Genomic DNA, 20479 nt, shown 5'->3' with positions numbered 1-20479 from the left:
CCACCAGGCTCCCCCTTCCCTGGGATTCTCCAGGCAAGAACACCAGAGTGGGTTGCCATTTCCTTCTCCAATGCAGGAGAGTGAAAAGTGAAAGTGAAGTCGCTCAGTCGTGTCCGACTCTTAGTGACCCCCTGGACTGCAGCCTGCCAGGATCCTCCGTCCGTGGGATTTTCCAGGCAAGAGAACTGGAGTGGGGTGCCTGTTCTACATATAAGTTAAATAAGCAGAGTGACAAAATACGGCCTTGACGTACTCCTTTTCCAATTTGGAACCAGCCTGTTGTTCCATGTCCAGTTCTAACTGTTGTTTCCTGACCTGCATACAGATTTCTCAAGAGGCAGGTCAGGTGGTCTGGTATTCCCATCTGTTTCAGAATTTTCCAGTTTTTTGTGATCCATACAGTCAAAGGCTTTGACATAGTCAATAAAGCAAAAGTAGATGTTTTTCTGGAACTCTCTTGCTTTTTCGATGATCCAGCGGATGTTAGCAGTTTGATCTCTGGTTCCTCTGCCTTTTCTAAATCCATCTTGAACATCTAGCAGTTCACGATTCACGTATTGTTGAAACCTGGCTTGGCGTATTACTTTACTAGTGTATGAGATGAGTGCAGTTGTGCAGTAGTTTGAACATTCTTTGGCATTGCCTTTCCCAGGGATTGGAATGAAAAGAATAGACAATAAATTCTAATTAAACTGCATGTCACTTGGTGGTAAGTTTTTGTTCGGTCACTAAGTCGTGTCCAACTCTCTGCGACCCCAGGACTGCAGCACACCAGGCTTCCCTGTCCTTTACTATCTCCTGGAGTTTGCTCAAATTCATGTCCGTTCATGTCACTTGGTGTTGGGTCATTTAATTTTGTGCTTGAAAAAAATAATTACTGCTGCTTCTAACGTAAATTTTTTTGTTGTTTTTGTTACAGAGTGGATGAGAAAACCAAGAAGTATTGTATTCCATTTGTTAAACCAAATAAACATTCTCCACCAGGAGCTTATAATATTAATGTGACCACATTGGTAAGTGAACTGTTCTCAGTGGTAGAAGAGCAAGCATTAGTCATTTCTAGATTTTATTAATATTAAACATGGTAGTGAAGAACTGAGAGTTTTGTTGGGAGATACATCATAATGTAGAAACTTAACTATGTATATATCATCCCACGCCATCAAAGTCAAGTTTAAGTTTTATAAATCTAGAAATTTAAATGTAAGATGTTCTTATTATACAGAATGGATAAGCAACAGTGTCCTACTGTATAGCACAGGAACTATATTTAATATCCTAAGATAAACCATAATGGAAAGGAATATAAAAAAGAATGTATATATAACTGAATCATTTTCCTGTACAGCAGAAATTAACACAACATTGTAAATCAACTATACTTCAGTCAAAAAGATGTTATTATTAAAATGACCTGCTTTAATTTTTTTCAGTAATCATAAATTTTCTTAACCTAATGTTTGGTGATCAGTACTTTTATAGAATAGATTTGAAAAGGTAAATTATCTTATCTCACCCAGATCAGATTTCTGGTAGGAATATTCTATTTATTCACTTAACATATTTATTATCCATTAAGCAGAAAACACTGGAGAAGAAAAAGTTAATCTTTTTTTTCAAGGAGCTTGTGGTCTAGTAGAGAATAAACAAATTAAAACATAGTGTTAGATTGCAGTAGTAGAATCATGTCAAGGTTCAGAGGTCTTCTGAAGGTTGAGAGGAGTATTATCAGGCCAGAAGTCTTCTTTTAAAAGTTAAGTTGAATCATCATTGCTCTTCCACTCAAAACCCTCCATTGGCTTCTTATCTCTGAGGAAAAACAAAGTGCTTTCAGGGCCTTTTGGTCCCTGAGTGATTTACCCTCACCATCCCTCCATCCCACTCCTGGCTACTCTCATTTTTGATCACTGCAGTCCATCCAGCTTGATGGCTCAGTGGTTAAGAATCTACCTGCCAATGCAGGAGACACAGGTTCAGTCCCTGGGTTGGGAAGATCCCTGGGAGTAAGAAATGGTAACCCAGGGGGCTCATGGGTTTGCAAAAAAGTCAGCCATGACTTAGCAACTAAACAAGTCCAATCACATTGATTTCCTTGCTATTCCTAGAACATGGCTAGACATGCTCCCACAGTTGGGTTTTTGCACTTGCTGTTTCCTCCCTTTTAGAGTATCCTTACCCCAGATAATCCAAAGACTTTGCTTTCTCTCCTTCTTGACTTTCATGAAATCTTACTGTTAAGTCTTCTCAAATATTTTAACTCATTTTGTCTCCTATTATTTTCTCCCCTCCCCTTGTTTAATTCCCCACCCCTGATTGCCTTACCTGACATCCTCTGTATTCTCTTATTTATATAATGTCTTTCCCCGCTACCCCTTTCCCTGAATGGAAACTTCCCAGGAGGAATTTGTGCTTTCTTTGTTTTCATTACTGTTCTGCCCCACACCTTGAATAGTGTCACATGCATTTAAACTGCTTAAGAAATGTGGTGAATGGATTCTTCTGCCAGGAACAGGGAGGTATGGATGTATATTTCCAAAGGAGTATTTTTCTCATGATTTTCCCTTCTCTACCTCTCTCATCATCCTCAGAGATGAAAAGTATACCCTTCTTTTCCTATCTCTCATGATTGAGACATTGCATTTATTTTTCTTTTAACTATTCTTAGCCTATAATTTCTGTATCTATAGTACTTTCCTTTTTTTTTTGCTATACTCTGCTCATTTATTTATGGATTTTTTTGTGTGTTTTACATTCCTGATCTCCTTTGGAAGACTATTTTAATCAGCAAGGCTTCTCAAAGTAGCTGGCTCAACACCGTTTTGCTGCCATTGATATCAGGCTTCTTTCAGGCATTACATAATCAACGCTGGCTGATGATTTTAGATCTCATTTCTGTTTATCTTCCTTTGGAACAGGGACTCAAGAAAGGAGGTAAAGATTAGTAGGGAGAAGACCCATGGGGTCTTTTCTTAATGAAAATTAACAGAGGCAGAACTAAGCATACACTTTCTTCAACTTCTAGGTTGAATATCAATACCCTTCTCCCATGCTTTGTACCCTGATTCTGAGATGTAGATAAGTATATTATTATAAACATCTCTTATGTATTTTAACTTGTCACTTTTTGAGTATACAAATCTAGTAGTTTGTACTCATTATTTTATTGTTTTTTACTTGTGGATAGTTTTTTTTTAAACTAATTATTTTATTTTATAGTTGATTTGAAACTTGAGGCTTAGCACTAATTCTATTAAAAGAGTAAATAGAAACATCCAAAATAAAGAAACAAAAGTTCACTACAGGACTTCTGAAGACTTTCTGGGAGGCAGAGTAGTTCACAGAATATTAAACTCAAGACATCTGGAACCTCAGGGGCTTAACACTGGCATTATAGTCTTTGTGTGTATATTTCACTGTTTATACATGTATGTGTATATACATGGACATACATATGATTTCATCATCTATATGTGGTTTTTTCCTTTTAGTAAATCATATAATATCTCTGTGTATCATCTGTTTTGAAAATGTGGAAAAGATTGTAGAGTTTCTGTGTTTCTTAAAGGAAACAGATTGGGAAATGTCAAATTCACAAAGGTGCAGAATTGAAGTGCTACTGCTGTTCTTTATTATTTTTCCAGACTTTATAAAATATGAAGTAATAGTACTAAGAAAGATTAGGAAAATAATTTGAATGATAATTTTATCCTTTATACCTTAATAAAATGTATTTCTAGGAAGATAGTATCATTTGCTAATGCTGAGGAACGAGACAAGGACAAATGTAAAAAAACGAGTAACAAGATTACCATTGGGAAAGTGAAAAGTGTGCTAGGCGATGTGACTTGTAACAAGATAAACTATTTACAGTTCAGGTGTTAGTAACAACTATTTGCATAAAAGTCCAGCAAGTGTCATAAGGCCTGACCTTGCTGGCCTGAAAGAACAGGACACTGATGTCCATCTTTTAACCTTGTGACGCTTGCCAGTTGGTGGAGGGAGAAGGAGAAACTCAGCAACCAAGCACCGCACTTGTTAGCAATTTTAGTAAATTTAATAGGAGGAGATTTGAAATAACTGGGTGAAGTTGTTTCATTTGTTATTAGTGTTCCTCAAACTTTATATTATTCCAGCTTTTGAATTCCATAAATTTTAAGATATGAATATAATAGTTATGAAAAGGGGACAAGCTTACCTGGAAGCTAATTCATTTGTGTTAACCATTCTGATGATATTAGGTTGCTAGTGAAAAGAGCCTACTTCAGGCAAATAAGAAAAGAAGGGAATACTCAAAGACAGATGTCCGTTTGCCTGAACTAAATTATAATCATCTCCCTGAACTAAAAGCCCTGGAAGGCATCGGTATGTTTATAATGCTTTTACTATTTTAGCCCTTTTGTATACGTTATTTAAAATGTATGTTAAGTAAACTAACAATATTAAAAATGTTTAGTAACTTTACATGTTTAAGTATGTGAAAATGTAGACTATGTACAATAACTACAGACTGAAGGACAGATATAGAATGTGAAAAACTAACAAAAATGTCTCATTTTCTCACTGTTTATGGTTATTTTTGTCTAGCTCGGAATTCCAGGCTAATAAAGAAAGAGAACAAAAATCTTTCAGAATCTCGAATTCCATCTCTGGCCACAATTGACTTGCACACCCCCAGTATCGCATTACAGCAGGTAAAGAAATACTGTCTGTAGGTTTCATGGAACTTGGGTTTCTCTCATACTTTCTTTTGGGCTTCCCGGGTGGCTCAGTGGTAAAGAATCTGCCTACAATGCAGAAACTGCAGGATATGTGGGTTTAATCCCTGGGTGGGGAAGATCCCCTGGAGGAGGGAATGGCAACCACTCAATATTCTTGCCTGGGGAATCCCGTGGACAGAGGAGCCTGGTGGGCAACAGCCCTTAGGGTTGCAGAGAGTCAGACACAACTGAAGTGACTTAGCACACACACATACTTCCTTTTAAAGTGTCATATGGAGAGTTTGCTTTTATTGATTGGGTAGGTTTATTAGTGGTATCTCACCTCACTCCAGTACTCTTGCCTGGAGGATCCCATGGATGGAGGAGCCTGGTGGGCTGCGGTCCGTGGGGTCGCTGGGAGTCGGTTACGACTGAGCGACTTCACTTTCACTTTTCACTTTCCTGCACTGGAGAAGGAAATGGCAACCCACTCCAGTGTTCTTGCCTGGAGAATCCCAGGGACAGGGAGCCTGGTGGGCTGCCATCTCTGGGGTCGCACAGAGTTGGACACGACTGAAGCGACTTAGCAGCAGCAGCAGCATAAAATTTGCATGTTAAATTATATTTTATGATTCATTGCATTAAGCACCCTTATTACATATATATTTACATAAACATTTCCCAGCTTACAGTGATCAGTTTTTTATAGGTTGAAAAATTGTATGTGTGTGTGTGTGTGTGTGTGTGTGTAGCCTAGTTGTGGCTTTAACATACCTATTCTTTATTGTAGCTTATGGCATTTCACTGCAATAATACCAAAATTATTACTATTACCCGTCTTTCAAAGAGTTAAACTCTGGAATTGTTTTTATCCTCTTAAAATGTATTGTTTATTTGACACTTTTCCCTAGGGCAATCTGCTCCATCCATGCTAGAGATTTTCTTTTTAAATTTATTTATTTTTAATTGAAGGATAATTGCTTTGCAGTATTGTGTGGGTTTCTGCCATGCATCAACATGAATCAGCCATAGGTACACAAATGTCCCTTCCCTCTTGAACCTCCCTACCACTTCCCACCCCATCCCACCCCTCTAGGTTCATGCTAGAGATTTTCTATTCCATATAGTCTTTTTCTATAATTTCTCGTATCTCTCCAGAATATTTATGTTTCTGCTCCTTTCATATCAACAACAGTCATATCCCTAAGAAAACTGGCCAACTTTTTAATCTCTTGGGCCATCCATAACTAACTACAAACTTGAGACATGCATCACTGAATTTTTCCCTTTACTTCTTTTTTCCCCCCACTTTTCTTCCTCAAACAAGTTTCCACTTCTGCTTGATGCAACTTTTATTTTGGAATTCCCCATCCCGATTGTTTAAGTATCTCCATTTCATAGACAGCCCCTGTACGTACCCTCTTCCTCTATGTGGGTACTTTTTCCTACTGTTACTCCTGAAATAATTTGTACAACTCTGCAAACAAAGGGAATGCTATTGCTGAGGATAACAAATTACAGAGGCAGTTACCGAGTGATTCTGAGAAAAACATTTATAGACAGCTGTTGCTTTTTGCCTTATCCCTTGCCAGCCATTTTGGGAGCAACATCATTAAAGCTAAACAAATTCCTATTGTGTGAAGATGAAGCATGGCCACAGATTTTATTTTTAGGAACTACAGTGTTGCGGGAAATTCCTTGTATACTTCTAAACTTAAATGTAAAGCAGATTTTAAAGGCAAAATTTCCCACTTGCTCTTTGTGAGCACATTATTGTTCAAAGCACTTTTTGGGTCAACATAGCTCAATCCTCAGAGAAGGCAATGGCACCCCTACTCCAGTACTCTTGCCTGGAAAATCCCATGGACGGAGGAGCCTGGTAGGCTGCAGTCCATGGGGTCGAGAAGAGTCGGTACACGACTGAGTGACTTCACTTTCACTTTTCACTTTCATGCGTTGGAGAAGGAAATGGCAACCCACTCCAGTGTTCTTGCCTGGAGAATCCCAGGGATGGGGGAGCCTGGTGGGTTGCCGTCTCTGGGGTCGCACAGAGTCGGACACGACTGAAGCGACTTAGCAGCAGCAGCAGCAGCAGCTCAATCTAGTTGCATGCAATGGAAGAAAAGCTTTGGCTGCCTTCCCCCTTCTTCAATATTTTTCTTTCTCATTCTGAACTAATCGTTTTATATCTGAAAATTGGTTCTGCATTTTTCCTCTCAAGTTATTTGTTCAGTTTCCATTTGTATTTAAAATACAATGAAAGAGAAAGTAGGTGTATTGAAAAAGCACAGATTAACACCTAACATGAATTTGTGTGTGGAAAATCTGGGTGGAAAGAGACATAACTGGAGACTGAAAGCCAAGGGCCTGCCTTCTGAGGCTGTGACCTGCCTTGCACCCTCACTTTCTGGTATTCATCAATGTACTGAACTACATAACATTTTCACATTTATAAAAGTCTATTATATACCTTCTGGAACAATCTGTAAGATAGATTTTGTAAGTGAAATATTGCTTAATCCATGGACTATGTCTCCACTCCTCACTCCACCCAATGCTTACACATTTTATATTTACAGACATAACTTCAAATATTTTCCTCTAAGCACTATTTGCTTCATCCCACAAATTTCCATATGTTATATTTTCATTATCATTCTGGTCAAACATTTAAAAAATTTCCCTTGTAATTTTTTCTTTAACCCAATAATTTTTTAGGAATGTGTTGTTTAACAGACACTTGGTTATTCTTTAGATACTTTATTATTAATTTATAATTTTAACTTCATGTGGTCAGAGAATATACTCTGTATGATTTCGATTTTTTTAGATGCATGGAGATGTGTTTTATGGCCCAGCACATGGTCTGTCTTGGTGAATAAACCTTATTCTCTTAAAAATAATGTATATAATTAGTTGTTGGATGTAGTGTTTTATAAATGTGAAATTCGATTAAGGTTGATAATGTTCAAGCGTTGTATATTCTTGATGATTTTTTTGTTTAGTTCCATCAGTTCCTGAAAGATCTTGATAGATCTTTCACTATGATTGTGGCATTGTCTATTTTTCTGTTTATTTTTGCTTCATGTATTTTAAAAAATCTGTTTTATTAGGTACAGACACATTTATACTTGTTTTGTCTTTCTGATACATTGTCTCTTTTATCATTTTGAAATCTCTCACTTTATCTCTCTTGGTGCTCTGTGCCTCAAAGTCTATTTTATTTGAGATTAAAATAGTCACTGTAGCCTGCGTGCGTGCTAAGTCACTTCAGTCATGTCTGACTCTCTGCAATCCTGTGGACCGTAGCCCACCAGGCTCTTCTGTCCATGGAATTCTCCAGGCAAGAATCCTGGAGTGGGCTGCTATGCCCTCCTCCAGGGAATTGTCCTGACCCAGGGATCAAACCCACATCTCATATCTGCTGCACTGGCAGGTGGGTTCTTTACCACTAGTGCCTCCTGGGAAGCCTTCACTCCAGTGTACTTACAGTTATTTGTCTTTTTTTTTTTTTTTTTTTGCCTATAATAAAAATTTATTTTTTTTTATTTTTTTATTTTATTTTATTTTTAAACTTTACATAATTGTGTTAGTTTTGCCAAATATCAAAATGAATCTGCCACAGGTATACATGTGTTCCCCATCCTGAACCCTCCTCCCTCCTCCCTCCCCATTCCATCCCTCTGGGTCATCCCAGTGCACCAGCCCCAAGATAAATAACATATTTTGATCCCACTTAGTGAACTCTTAGTAAAGGCTGAATTAAATGCTTTAACCTCCAGGTGTTTAAATGAGAAGCCAGTGTAGGGGTGCAGTGGCCATAGTGTGTCTTTCTATCAATAGTTTCATTTACTTTCAGCTTATCTGGTTTTTATGTTTTAAGTGTTTCTTTTGCCAACAGCAGATAAATTAGGATCTTCCCTTTGTATCCATTTTGTCAATTCTGATTCTTTTAATTGGAACGTCTGTTTATTTTCTATTTCTTCTAACAAGTTACTACCAATTTAAAATAATCTCCATTTGTTCAGCTTCACAATTTCCTTAGGTCAGAAGTCAAGGTACGGCTGCTGGTCTCCTTAAGAGTCTCATAGGCTGAAATTAAGATGTCAGCAGGGCTGCGTTTCTCTCTGGAGGCTCTGGGGGGGAATCCGTTTCCAGGCTCATTCAAGTAGTTGGCAGCATCTAGTTCCATGTGGTTGTGGGACTGATGTCCCATTTCCTTTCTGACTGACACCTGGGGGGTTCTCCGCTTCTAGAGGCCATTCACATGGCTCATGGCCTAATTCCACAGCCCTCAAAGCCAGCAACTGTGCTTGAAACTTTCTTACTCCTTTGACTCACTCTTAACTCATCTGCCTCACCTCTCTGACATTCTTCCGCTTTTAAGGGCACATGTGATTCCTTGGGCCCACCGGGATAATCTCTCTGAGGGTCAGCTGAATTGATAAATTAATTTCATGTTCTTTAATTTCATGTTCATTAATTTCAAAGTTCTTTCACAGAAGTAGCTAAGTGAGTTCGATTGACTAACCAGGGACAGATATCTTAGGGGAATATCTTTAGAATCCTTCCTACCGCTGAATATTTAGGCCAATTAACATTAATGTGATTATTCAAGTGTTTGGATCTAGCACTATTTTTTTATTAGTTATTTTTGTTCCTCTGTTTTCCCTTTCCAGTCTTATTTTATATTTAAGTATTTTTAGTACTGGCTCTTTGGTGATAATCTCTGCATTATTTTTTTTAATGAATTCTCTAAGGATTACAGTGTATACAACTAATTTTTTCATAGTCTATGTAGAATAAGTATTGTATCACTTATAAAATGTAGAATCTTTCAAAACCTATTTCTCTTCTGCACACCTGAACTTTATGTTAGAGTTATGTATTTTATTCACATACATAGAAAGCCTCACTACACTATATTATCTTTTTGCTAAAATAACCATAAGTATTTTTTTTAATTTTATTTTATTTTTTAACTTTACAATATTGTATTGGTTTTGCCATATATTGAAATAAATCTGCCACAGGTATACATGTGTTCCCCATCCTGAACCCTCCTCTGTCCTCCCTCTGCATACCATCCCTCTGGGTCGTCCCATTGCACCAGCCCCAAGCATCCAGTATCGTGCATCGAACCTGGACTGGTGACTCGTTTCATATGTGATATTATACATATTTCAATGCCATTCTCCCAAATCATCCCACCCTCTCCCTCTCCCACAGAGTCCAAAAGACTGTTCTATAAATAATCTATAAATAATAATAATAAGTATTTTAAGCAGTTTATGCAAAAAAAAGTAGTTTTCTATGTTTACCTAGCTACTGACTTTTAATGTTATTCTTCCTTCTTTCATAAAGATTACAGTTTTAATTTCTGATATTATTTTCCTTCTGTCTGGAAAACCTCCTGTAATGATTTTTACTGAGCAGGTATGATAATGACAAACTCTTACTTTTCTTTCATTTGGGAATCACATTATTATTTTGCCTTCTTTCCTGAAATATATTTTCACTGGATATAGAGCACGAGTTGGTAGATTTTTAAAAAAGAATTTTTTTCTCTCAGTGCTATAAAGATAATTATTTCTCTGTCTTCTAGTCACTACAGTTTCTGGTGGAAAATTATCAGGTGTTTGAATTGTTCCTCTATATGAAGTGTTTCATTTTTCTCTAGCTGCTTTCACTATCTAATCTTTGTCTTTTGTGTTCATTAGCTTAAATATCTTATGTTTGGGCATAGTTCTCTTTGAGTGTATCCTTCTGAAATTTGCTGAGCTTCTTGAATCTGCAAACTGATCTCTGTTACCAAATTTGGCAAGTTTTGGTCATTATTTCTTCAAATATTTTTTCCTGCCATATCTTTCTTTTCTCTTTATGAAATTCCAGTGACTTATATGGTAGACCTTTGGGTAGGTTGTTGTTGTTGTTTTTTTTTTTATACAGGTTCCTGAGGCTTTTCAGCTTCTTCAATCTTTTTTTCTGTTTTTCAGATTGAGTAATTTCTACTGATCTATCTTGCACTTCCTCACTACTCTGATAGCAGGGCTTGCCCTTTGGGCAAAGTCACAGTGGTGAAAAACAAACAAAACTGGAAACTTACTCCCACACGAAGGGTTGTATCTCCAAGTTTTGACTCTTGTCCTTCATCCTCAGTTGTTTTTTTTGTATTTTTTTCAAACGGTTTTGATTTGTTTATTTTGTTGATAGGTAGTAAACATGGGTTACAGCAGGTTTACATTGCCCTGGCACATCAGAAGTATCATTTAGCATATATGTCAACAACTAGGTCAAAGAGTAAGATGAAGCCCTTACTTCATCTTTTTCTGTATAAGCAGCTTGAGCTATCCATATGAATAGTTAACCCTTTGGGGGAAGTAGGACTTTGGCAATTACTGAGAATCTATTATGCTCGATTATTAACTTCTAGGTATCAAAATCTCCCCTGTCAGATGATTCAGAGGCTGATTTGCCTCCCGTGGAACACCAGCACTGAGTGGCCTGTCGATTCTGAACTGGGTAGGTCTGATTTCTCACACTTGGAGCTGTGTTACCCTTCATGGGAAATGTTTTGTGTTAATAGCTTGCTAAAGATACAGATTCCCAGCCAAAATATTCTTCCATGTTTGGCTCTGTGGGAACTCCTGATAGACAAAGAATTGTACCACTTAAAAAAATAGAAGTAGCATTTGTCTCTGGGGTGAAATCCTTTTTCATAGAGTTTACATCTCTTGCTTTTAAACTAATCTGCTGTATTTTATTGGATACAGTAATGTGAATTTAGGGTGACAAGTGTTCCAGGAGGATACGGACTTGTCTCTCTTATCAGTCATATGCCCTTTGGGCTTGTAAAACAAGAAAGAGCAAATGATTGCTAGATAATCCTTTTCCTAATAAAGAGGTATCAGCACTAAACCCAGTGATTGCTTTCCTTTTAAATAGAACTTTTTAATGCTAAAACCTTCTCCCCCTCCAAATCAGACCTTTTGGGGGTGATACTTTTCTATGTGAGCTCACACACATCATTCAAAATTGAGTATCTCATTAACTCTGTGAAATGTATTGGTAATAAAATCCCACATTCTCATAACTGTGTTGTTAGAATTAATCTTTCAACCTCCACAAAGTATTTTGAATGTCTGTGACACCAAATGTGAATTTACTGTGACATGAACAAATTTTAAATTTTAATTTCTCATTTTTAGAGGTCCTTTTCAAGGCCCTAGTGGAAGTCATTACAATGCATTCATTATACATACTGTGTAAACTTCAAGCTCTCTTAAAACTTGGATCTGTTTTGTCAAAATTAGTCATTATTTATATAAAAGTGGATGTGCTACACATGATAGTTTTGGTGAGTAATTATCCTGAAGACTGTCTTTAAAATCTTGTTTTTGATACTCATGATTTTCTTAGACCACGTAATACCTACCAAGACTATCAATATATACAGGGTAAGAAAGCAAGAGAGGTAGAAATCAATTTCTAGCAGGAATTTATATGAACTATTGGGTGGCATATATCCCCCTTTGCTTTTAGATGCTGCTATGGTACCTGAGAGAACATTCTTGTGCAACAGAATTCTAGGAGCAGAGATTCATGGCTTTGAGCATTGACTTCTGAACTGCCTGCATTTTCTGAGAAAAGCCTTACAGCAGAAGAAAAGACATCATCCATGTGTTTCACAGGAAGATTGAATAACTGTTATCCCCTCACATTTCAAGTCCATTGATGCTATTTCAAGATGTATCAAATGAAAGCATAGTGATAGGGTTCTTGTTATATGAATGTGTATTTACTATTAGTAGATTGTGTATTTAAAGTGAGTAAAAAAAAAAGAGAAGCATTTAAAAGGTTTTGTTATTTATGCATTGAATCTTGTGTGCTATCTGTATAAATGTGTACATTTATTTGGAAGTGAGTTCAGTGGAGGTAGATGATCAAAACTAGGATCAATTGAAGAAAATAAAAAAAAAAAGATAAAAAAGATTTTGTTTCCTTTACCCAAACTTAATTATAAAGCAAATTTAAAAATCTTGCTTGTTTCTATGCTTTAAGGAGAAAAGTAACTACTCTCTATGGATAGAAGTGTATCTTTGGTTTCTGTGATTATTGTTAATGTTTGATCAGTGTTATTGTGGGAATTTTGGCCTCTCTGCTGATCTTCTAAGAACCACACTAAAGCAAATTTTGCAAAGAAACCATTATTTCTAATAACTTAGTGTGATTCTGGCATTGGATAGTCCTCTGTTTTGTAATATTCTAGTGCTAATGTTCCTGTGTGTAGGAATGTGATTGAAATGAGTGGTGAAGAAGAATTTCATTAAGTTTACCTTGGAGCTGAGTACTGTGCTTCTCATTTGAAAAAAAATAGAGGTAACCATACAGAGTTTCAGGGCTGAAACTGCGTTATACCAGTCGAGTCAGGCTGATTACTCTTTTCTGGCCCAGTGTCTATGAAACTCCCCAGTTGGAAATGCTTTAGGGAGGGAATGTCGACTGTGAGGACTTCACTCTTGTCCCACTGATAGTTTGAAGGTGACATTAGACAGAACCTAGAGATGTTCCTCTCTCCTTGTTTCCTCAAATACTTAGGCCTTCCCCAAAACTTTTTATCAAGGTGCAAAATCATTTACCATCAGCGCATACATCTTTTCCAGTGCTCTGGTCCAAACTTTTAGGTGGTAATGTTAAACCAGTTGGACTGCAGGTTTTTGTTTCTGGGTTGTAAGTCATACTCTGCATTTAGAGAATGGTTTTTAAGGGGACCAGAATTTGTGTGGACACTTTTTTTTTGCCTTAACCTATTAACAACGTATTGTTTTTTTCCAAAAGGCATTGGCTAGAATGCCTCCCAAATTTAACTAGCACTTTTCTCTATTACTCTAAGGAGCTTAATATTGAAATTCTGACCTTAGACACTTGGGCTTCAAAAGAGTAGGACATTCCAGAGGAGGCAAAATAAGAGGCTCCAATGTGGAGTCTATCGGTAGTTCAGCTAAAATTTGGTCTTGATTCTGAAGTTCTATCTTTAACCTCTGACCAAGTATTTGACTAGATTGTTATGGCTAACACGCTGAAGAAAATTTGTGTATAAGTACTAATTGGCTTCACATTAAAATATTATTTTATTTTTACTCTGAAAAATATTGCCAAGAGACTCTACAGCATGGAAAGCAGATGATACTTAAAAAGCCAAGTGTTTCTCTAGTTTATTTCTATGTTATTTTAATTTATAGATCAGTGTGAAAATATCATCTCAGTGTCTAAGGATCTAAGATCAATAACCTTCTCATTTCTATATTTGCTTTTGGGCATTTTTTTGTTTATTAAAACATATTGTGAACTTCAGAGTTAAGGAACTAAAAATGATTTACTGTAAGTCCAGGTTGAGACTTGAGGATCTTATCTGGTTAGAACTTGCAGAACTACTTGAAAGAGAAGATTTTGCAAATTGGGGCCATAGATACTGAACCAAAATAATCCCTCTTTTCAGTTTGAGGTTACTTTAACTTTTTCTCACCTACAAGGATATGATTAAGCCACTTACTAATAGAAAATATACGTATGTACTGGTGGGGGAAATGGGCTTGCTGTGTATATGTATGTTCTAAAATTAATAAATATTATATCTTACTGAGCTCCATATATGGTTTTTTGCCTGATTTTTATTTGCGACCATGAATAATGCATGCAACACTGTATAGTTTTAACAAATAAGTTTGAAATAATCCATTAATTTTCTTTTCAAAATTTAGGAAACGGAGAGCAAGTTAATTTTCTTGTACAGCCAGTGATACAAGCAGCTTGGCCCTGTCTTGTCCTTTACTTATCTTGTAAAGACGACCTGGTAAAAACTGTGACAAACTCAATCTTAGAAGCTGGTTCTCTTGATTGAGAATACCTTGCTTGGTAAGAGAGAATACCTTGCTTGGTTAGAATAGCTAGCATCCTATAGAAATGGGGACACAGAAGATGCGTTTTCTCTTGTGACTCTCATCATTGGTTCCTTCACTTTAGTTTTGCTACAAGGCTGAATCTATAGTGAATTATGTGTTACACTAGGTGGGAAAATGTACTTGACTTGTTTTCTAAGTCCTGCTTCCTATAACCGAACCATTGGCAGGAATTAGAGACCTCAGCACCACTGCTTTTCAGGTTTTAAGGCTGGTCCTAGAAAATTGGACTAAATGGATTTTTTTCCCATTGTTTTGTGTTGTGTTTTAGCATTAGAAATGGGCCCTTAACACTCCTCCATGTGAATGAAAAAGTATGTTTTCACATTACGCTTTAAAAGGTCTTATTTTCTCTCTTTGTAGCTTCAGACATGAAGTAACTTGAAAGTGTAATTACCATGTTGTTGTTTAGTCACTAAGTGGTCTCTGACTCTTTTGCCTCCCCGTGGGCTGTAGCCTTCCAGACTCCTCTGTCCATGGGACTTCCCAGACAAGAATACTGGAGTGGGTTGCCATTTCCTTCTCCAGGGGATCTTCTTGACCCAGGGATAGAACCCAAGTCTCCTGCATTAGCAAGCGAGCTCTTTACCACTGAGCCACCAGAAAAGCTCATAATTATCATAAAGCTTATCTGTTTCTTAACATTTCTTTCTGAGAAGTGCCTTACCACAAATCACTTGTCATCACTTGTAAGTAACTTGTGATTTAGAGCTTTGTGTTTGTAGATATTTTTGGATATTATTATCATGGATATTTGTGATGTTATTATATACTGAGAAACTGAAAACAAAACAAAAACTCACCAACAAAATGTTGTTTTCCTTTGCTTTCAGTGAAATTTTATTTCCCTGCATTGCATAGCCTTATTTAATCCCTTCTTGTTCTACTTTGGCATGTAGGATCATCTCCTGTAGAAATGAGGAAGGCTCTAGCCAAATTTTGGAAACTGTGTTTATTGGTTAACATGAATTAAATGAGGAGTCAGGAAAGTGAAACCAAAATATTTCAATTCAGCATGTTTTCTTCTCCTTACATTAGGGTAGGATCTCCAATCAGTCAAGAGAACAGGTTTTTTTGTATCAGTTTATCACCATTTAGCTATCTTCATGCTTCTAGAGCTTCCCCAGCGGCTCAGTAGTAAAGAATCCTCCTGTCAATGCAAAAGACACAAGAGACACAGGTTTGATCCCTAGGTCAGAAGATCCCCTAGAAGAGGGAATGGTAACCCACTCCAGTATCCTTGTCTGGAGAATTCCACAGACCAAGGAACTTGGAGGGTTACAGTCCTTAGGGCTGCAAAGAGTTGGACATGACTGAAGTGACTGAGCACACACACATGTGCCTCTAAATTTGGAAAACGACCTCTATCAACTGCTGCTTGAATTGAAAACAGTCCTTCTGTCCCACAACAATGTCTCCACTGGTTACTTCTCTCCTGAACCCCAAACTGTTTGGTGTTGTTTCAGGGGTTCTGACGAGCTCTGGTACTGTAGTCCTTTATGTTTCAGCACAAAAAAAGAATTCAGTGAGAGAAAAGTGGTAGATAAGTGATTTATTACAATAGGACGCTTATAAGTGGGTGGGCAAGAAATGCTGCATACCGAGAACTTACTGGCTACAATTTTACAGTCAAAGGAAAAGTGGGGAGGGGGAGAAGAACTTCCTTGTCTCTCTTGACTAGACATTGTGCTTCCATCATCAGTTCCTCCTCCAGGTTGAGCAGGGGAATTTTCTTGTCCCTACATGGTTCATCTAGGTCCACAAATTATTGTTGTTTCTTATGTGTGCAGAGAGCATGTCCTAGGGATCATTAACTTACTGAGTGCACTGGGCAAGTGGTGGGCCTCATGCCACCCTTGTTTTATTGCTTTGGGGCATGTCTCGTGCTTCTGTTACATGGTTTTGTTGCTAAGAAAGCCTGCTTGGTTTTATGGTTAGGCAAACTTGCTTTCTTGAGCTATCATTAACTTACAGGGATTTTCCATATTTTTCCTACTTACACTCCCCTAGTAGGATTAACTAATCACTTACATTGTCCCTTTACTCTGTCCCTGTCAAACCTACGATTAGTCTCCTTCCTTTGATCATCAGTCCATTTGCTTACACACATACCTACCTGTCTGTCTCCTCCGCTATATATTTTTCAAATAGAAAAGCTGTTTGTTGAGTTACTTCTAGACCCTCCGGGAGAGTCAGGGCCAGATTCTGAAAGCACACAGATGGGCAAGGTCAATACCCAGTGTCGCTGCCGCTGCCAAAATGTCTGTGTCTTTAAAGATTGCGAACCACATCTTTTTTTATAACCTCTTTCTGTTCCAAACCATCTAGCTCTGTGATTTTTATCTGACAATAGGAATAGAAGCCCTATGAAGGTAGGAATGTTAGTCATGGTTTACAGGCAAAGTACAGGCTTCAAAAGCTTAAGAAATTTATCGTGTCACTCAGTTAATAAATGATAGAACCATGGGTGTTTGTTGAGAAGACTCTTGAGAGTCCCTTGGACTGCAAGGAGTTCAAACCAGTCAATCCTTAAGGAAATCAACCCTGAATAGTCATTGGAAGGACTGATGCTGAAGCTGAAGCTCCAATACTTTGGCCACTTGATGTGAAGAACCAACTCATTGGAAAAGACCCTGATGCTGGGAAAGATTGAGGGCAGGAGGAGAAGGAGGCAACAGAGGATGAGATGCTTGGATGGCATCACCAACTCAGAGGACATGAGTTTGAGCAAACTCTGGGAGATACTGGACAGGGAAGTCTGGCTTGCTGCAGTTCATGGAGTTGTAAACAATCGGACATGATTGAGTGACTGAACAACAACATGATTACTTAGATCTGGAATCAATAAAAAAAATATATATATTTTTTTGTTTAGATAATATAAACTTTTGGAGCTTAGACTCCTGGAGCTACAAGTAACCTCATCCATTTACAGAGGAGGAAGCATGTTTCTCCAGCTGTAAACAAAACTTCACATTAATTAAATCAGATTTGGATACTGCTCATCTTGAATCAAACATTGTAGCCAGGGGAATGGTGTGCACTGCTTGGCTTGGGTCTCTGTTAAATTTCTTTGAATTAATGAAAGAGCAAAAGGAAATGGGATTATACTGGTTGGTCTAGGTTAATGACCACTTGGCTGCCACCCAGCTGGGAGGCAAACAAGGAATGGATGCTGGAGAAACAGTTGCAGTGCTCACCAGGGATATTTTGAAACTGCAAAAGGTATGCTTCCTCTTAGATTTTGGCTGATTCTGACATATTGTCCTGCAGAAATGCCATGCCAATTTACATTCCCAGCAACAGTGTATGAGAACGTACTTCCCTACAACTGGACCATATTAGAAAATACTACTAATAATTTCCATGGGGCTTCTCTGTTGGTCCAGTGGTTAAGAATCTGCCTGCTGATGCAAGTGCCTAGAATGTGAAGTCAAGTGGGCCTTAGTACTCATCACTATGAACAAAGCTAGTGGAGGTGATGGAATTCCTGTTGAACTATTTCAAATCCTAAAAGATGATGCTGTGAAAGTGCTGCACTCAATATGCTGGCAAATTTGGAAAACTCAGCAGTGGCCACAGGACTAGAAAAGGTCAGTTTTCATTCCAATCCCAAAGAAAGGCAGAATGCTCAAACTACCACACAACTGCACTCATCTCACACTCTAGTAAGATAATCCTCAAAATTCTCCAAGCCAGGCTTCAACAATATATGAACCGTGAACTTCCAGATGTTCAAGCTGGATTTAGAAAAGGCAGAGGAACCAGAGATCAAATTGCCAACATCTGTTGCATCATTGAAAAAGCAAGAGAGTTCCAGAAAAACATCTATTTCTGCTTTATTGACTATGCCAAAGCCTTTGACTGTGTGGATAACAACAAACTGTGGAAAATTCTGAAAGAGATGGGAATACCAGACCACCTGACCTGCCTCTTGAGAAACCTGTATGCAGGTCAGGAAGCAGCAGTTGGAACTGGACATGGAACAACAGTTCCAAATCGGGAAAGGAGTATGTCAAGGCTGTATATTGTCACCCTGCTTATTTAACTTATATTCAAAGTACATCATGAGAAATGCTGGGCTGAATGAAGCACAAGCTGGAATCAAGATTGCTGGGAGAAATATCACTAACCTCAAATATGCAGATGACACCACCCTTATGGCAGAAACTGAAGAAGAACTGAAGAGCCTCTTGATGAAAGTGAAAGAGGAGAGTGAAAAAGTTGGCTTAAAGCTCAACATTCAGAAAACTAAGATCATGGCATCCAATTGCATCACTTCATGGCGAATAGATGGGGAAACAGTAGAAACAGTGGCTGACTTTGTTTTCTTGGGCTCCAAAATCACCGCAGATGGTGACTGCAGTCATGAAACTAAAAGATCCTTACTCCTTGGAAGGAAATTTATGACCAACCTAGACAGTGTATTAAAAAGCAGAGACATTACTTTGCCAACAAAGATCCGTCTAGTCAAAGCTATGGTTTTTCCAATGGTCATGTATGGATGTGAGAGTTGGATTATAAGGAAAGCTGAGCACCAAAAAATTGATGCTTTTGAACTGTGGTGTTGGAGAAGACTTTTCAGAGTCCCTTGGACTGCAAGGAGATCCAACCAGTCCATCCTAAAGGAGATCAGTCCTGAGTGCTCATTGGAAGGACTGATGTTGAAGCTGAAACTCCAATAGTTTGGCCACATCATGCGAAGAACTGACTCATTCGAAAAGACCCGGATGCTGGGAAAGATTGAAGGCAGGAGAAGGGGATGACAGAAGATGAGATGGTTGGATGGCATCACCACGTCAATGGACATGAGTTTGGGTAAGCTCTGGGAATTGGTGATGGACAGGGAGGCCTGGCGTGCTGCAGTCCATGGGGTCGCAAAGAGTTGGACATGACTGAGTGACTGAACTGGACTGAACTGGGAAGATCCCACATGCCTTGGAGCAGCTAAGCCCATGCACCACTGCCGGGGACCAGCCCCGGCTGATCCAGGGTATTCGAAGGAGAGACGGCTAGGCGAGGGTCAGGGAATAACTGCTTAATTACACTTTAATTAAGGATACAAAGAGTAATAGAATAAGGATAGCTCAGTAGGAAAATTCAGTGGAGAAAAGAAGCTGAGTGGCTTGGTTTACGCGGAAAATCAATATAACCCGTGACACCAGGTTAGCTCTGACCACGGAGGCCGCAGGCGCCCTCTCGAATAGCGGAAGGTGCCCCACCTTAGACACCTTCTCGAGTGGGTCTTAGAAGCCCAGGCAAATAAATGGTCGCAGAGGACATCCGCGCTCCAGATGGACGCTCAGCCGGAAGTTAAAGGGAAGAATGACATGGGGAGACCAAGTTTCAGTGAACAAGGCCCGCACTTTATTTTCCAAAGTAGTTTTTATACCTTAAGGTATGCATAGAGGATAATGGGGGAAGGGGTAGAGTCATGCAGCAAGCCAGGCTTTCTTCCTGCAAACTTATCATATGCAAAAGTTCAGGTGATTGACATCATCTTCTGGCCCGGAGGCCTGTTAACATTTTAAGAAACTTATTTTTCTCTAAAGGTGATTATTCCAAAGTCAGGCACCAGCCTTCCAAAAAGCATTGGACAAAGCTGCATTTTACATTTCTATACACCCATTATATCAATCAATACACTGCCAAAGACACAGTAGGTAAGGAGTATGGAGACTTAGCAGCAAACATTGGCCCAACAAGTGAAAAACCCTTCACCAATACATTTTCTAATCAATCTTTTAACTACTCAAAGGAATCTGTGTTTAGGCAGTTTAGAACATCTCCTGCCTCTCACAGTTGGGAGGCTCTGAACAATCA

The 20479-nt window shown here is 38.3% G+C and overlaps 1 protein-coding gene across 5 annotated transcripts in view; it reads left to right on the top strand.

Moving 5' to 3' along the window:
- The window catches only part of CDKL2 (cyclin dependent kinase like 2), a 47807-nt gene extending 33461 nt beyond the window's left edge, over nucleotides 1-14346 (top strand). For 2 of the 5 annotated variants that reach the window (XM_055588813.1, XM_055588809.1), the window contains 6 exons: nucleotides 920-1013; nucleotides 4239-4362; nucleotides 4585-4691; nucleotides 11153-11219; nucleotides 11906-12054; nucleotides 12240-14346. In XM_055588813.1, the coding sequence (XP_055444788.1) occupies nucleotides 920-1013; nucleotides 4239-4362; nucleotides 4585-4691; nucleotides 11153-11219; nucleotides 11906-12054; nucleotides 12240-12287 (589 nt within the window). In that variant the 3' untranslated portion in view covers nucleotides 12288-14346. Of the gene's footprint in view, nucleotides 1-919; nucleotides 1014-4238; nucleotides 4363-4584; nucleotides 4692-11130; nucleotides 11220-11905; nucleotides 12055-12239 lie in introns of those variants that run through there. The other 3 variants (XM_055588810.1, XM_055588811.1, XM_055588812.1) reach the window with 3 other exon arrangements.
- Nucleotides 14347-20479: the final 6133 nt, after the last annotated feature.

This window comes from Bubalus kerabau, chromosome 7 (genome assembly GCF_029407905.1).
Source record: "Bubalus kerabau isolate K-KA32 ecotype Philippines breed swamp buffalo chromosome 7, PCC_UOA_SB_1v2, whole genome shotgun sequence".
Taxonomy (NCBI): domain Eukaryota; kingdom Metazoa; phylum Chordata; class Mammalia; order Artiodactyla; family Bovidae; genus Bubalus; species Bubalus kerabau.
This window is presented reverse-complemented; position numbering and strand designations above follow the sequence as displayed.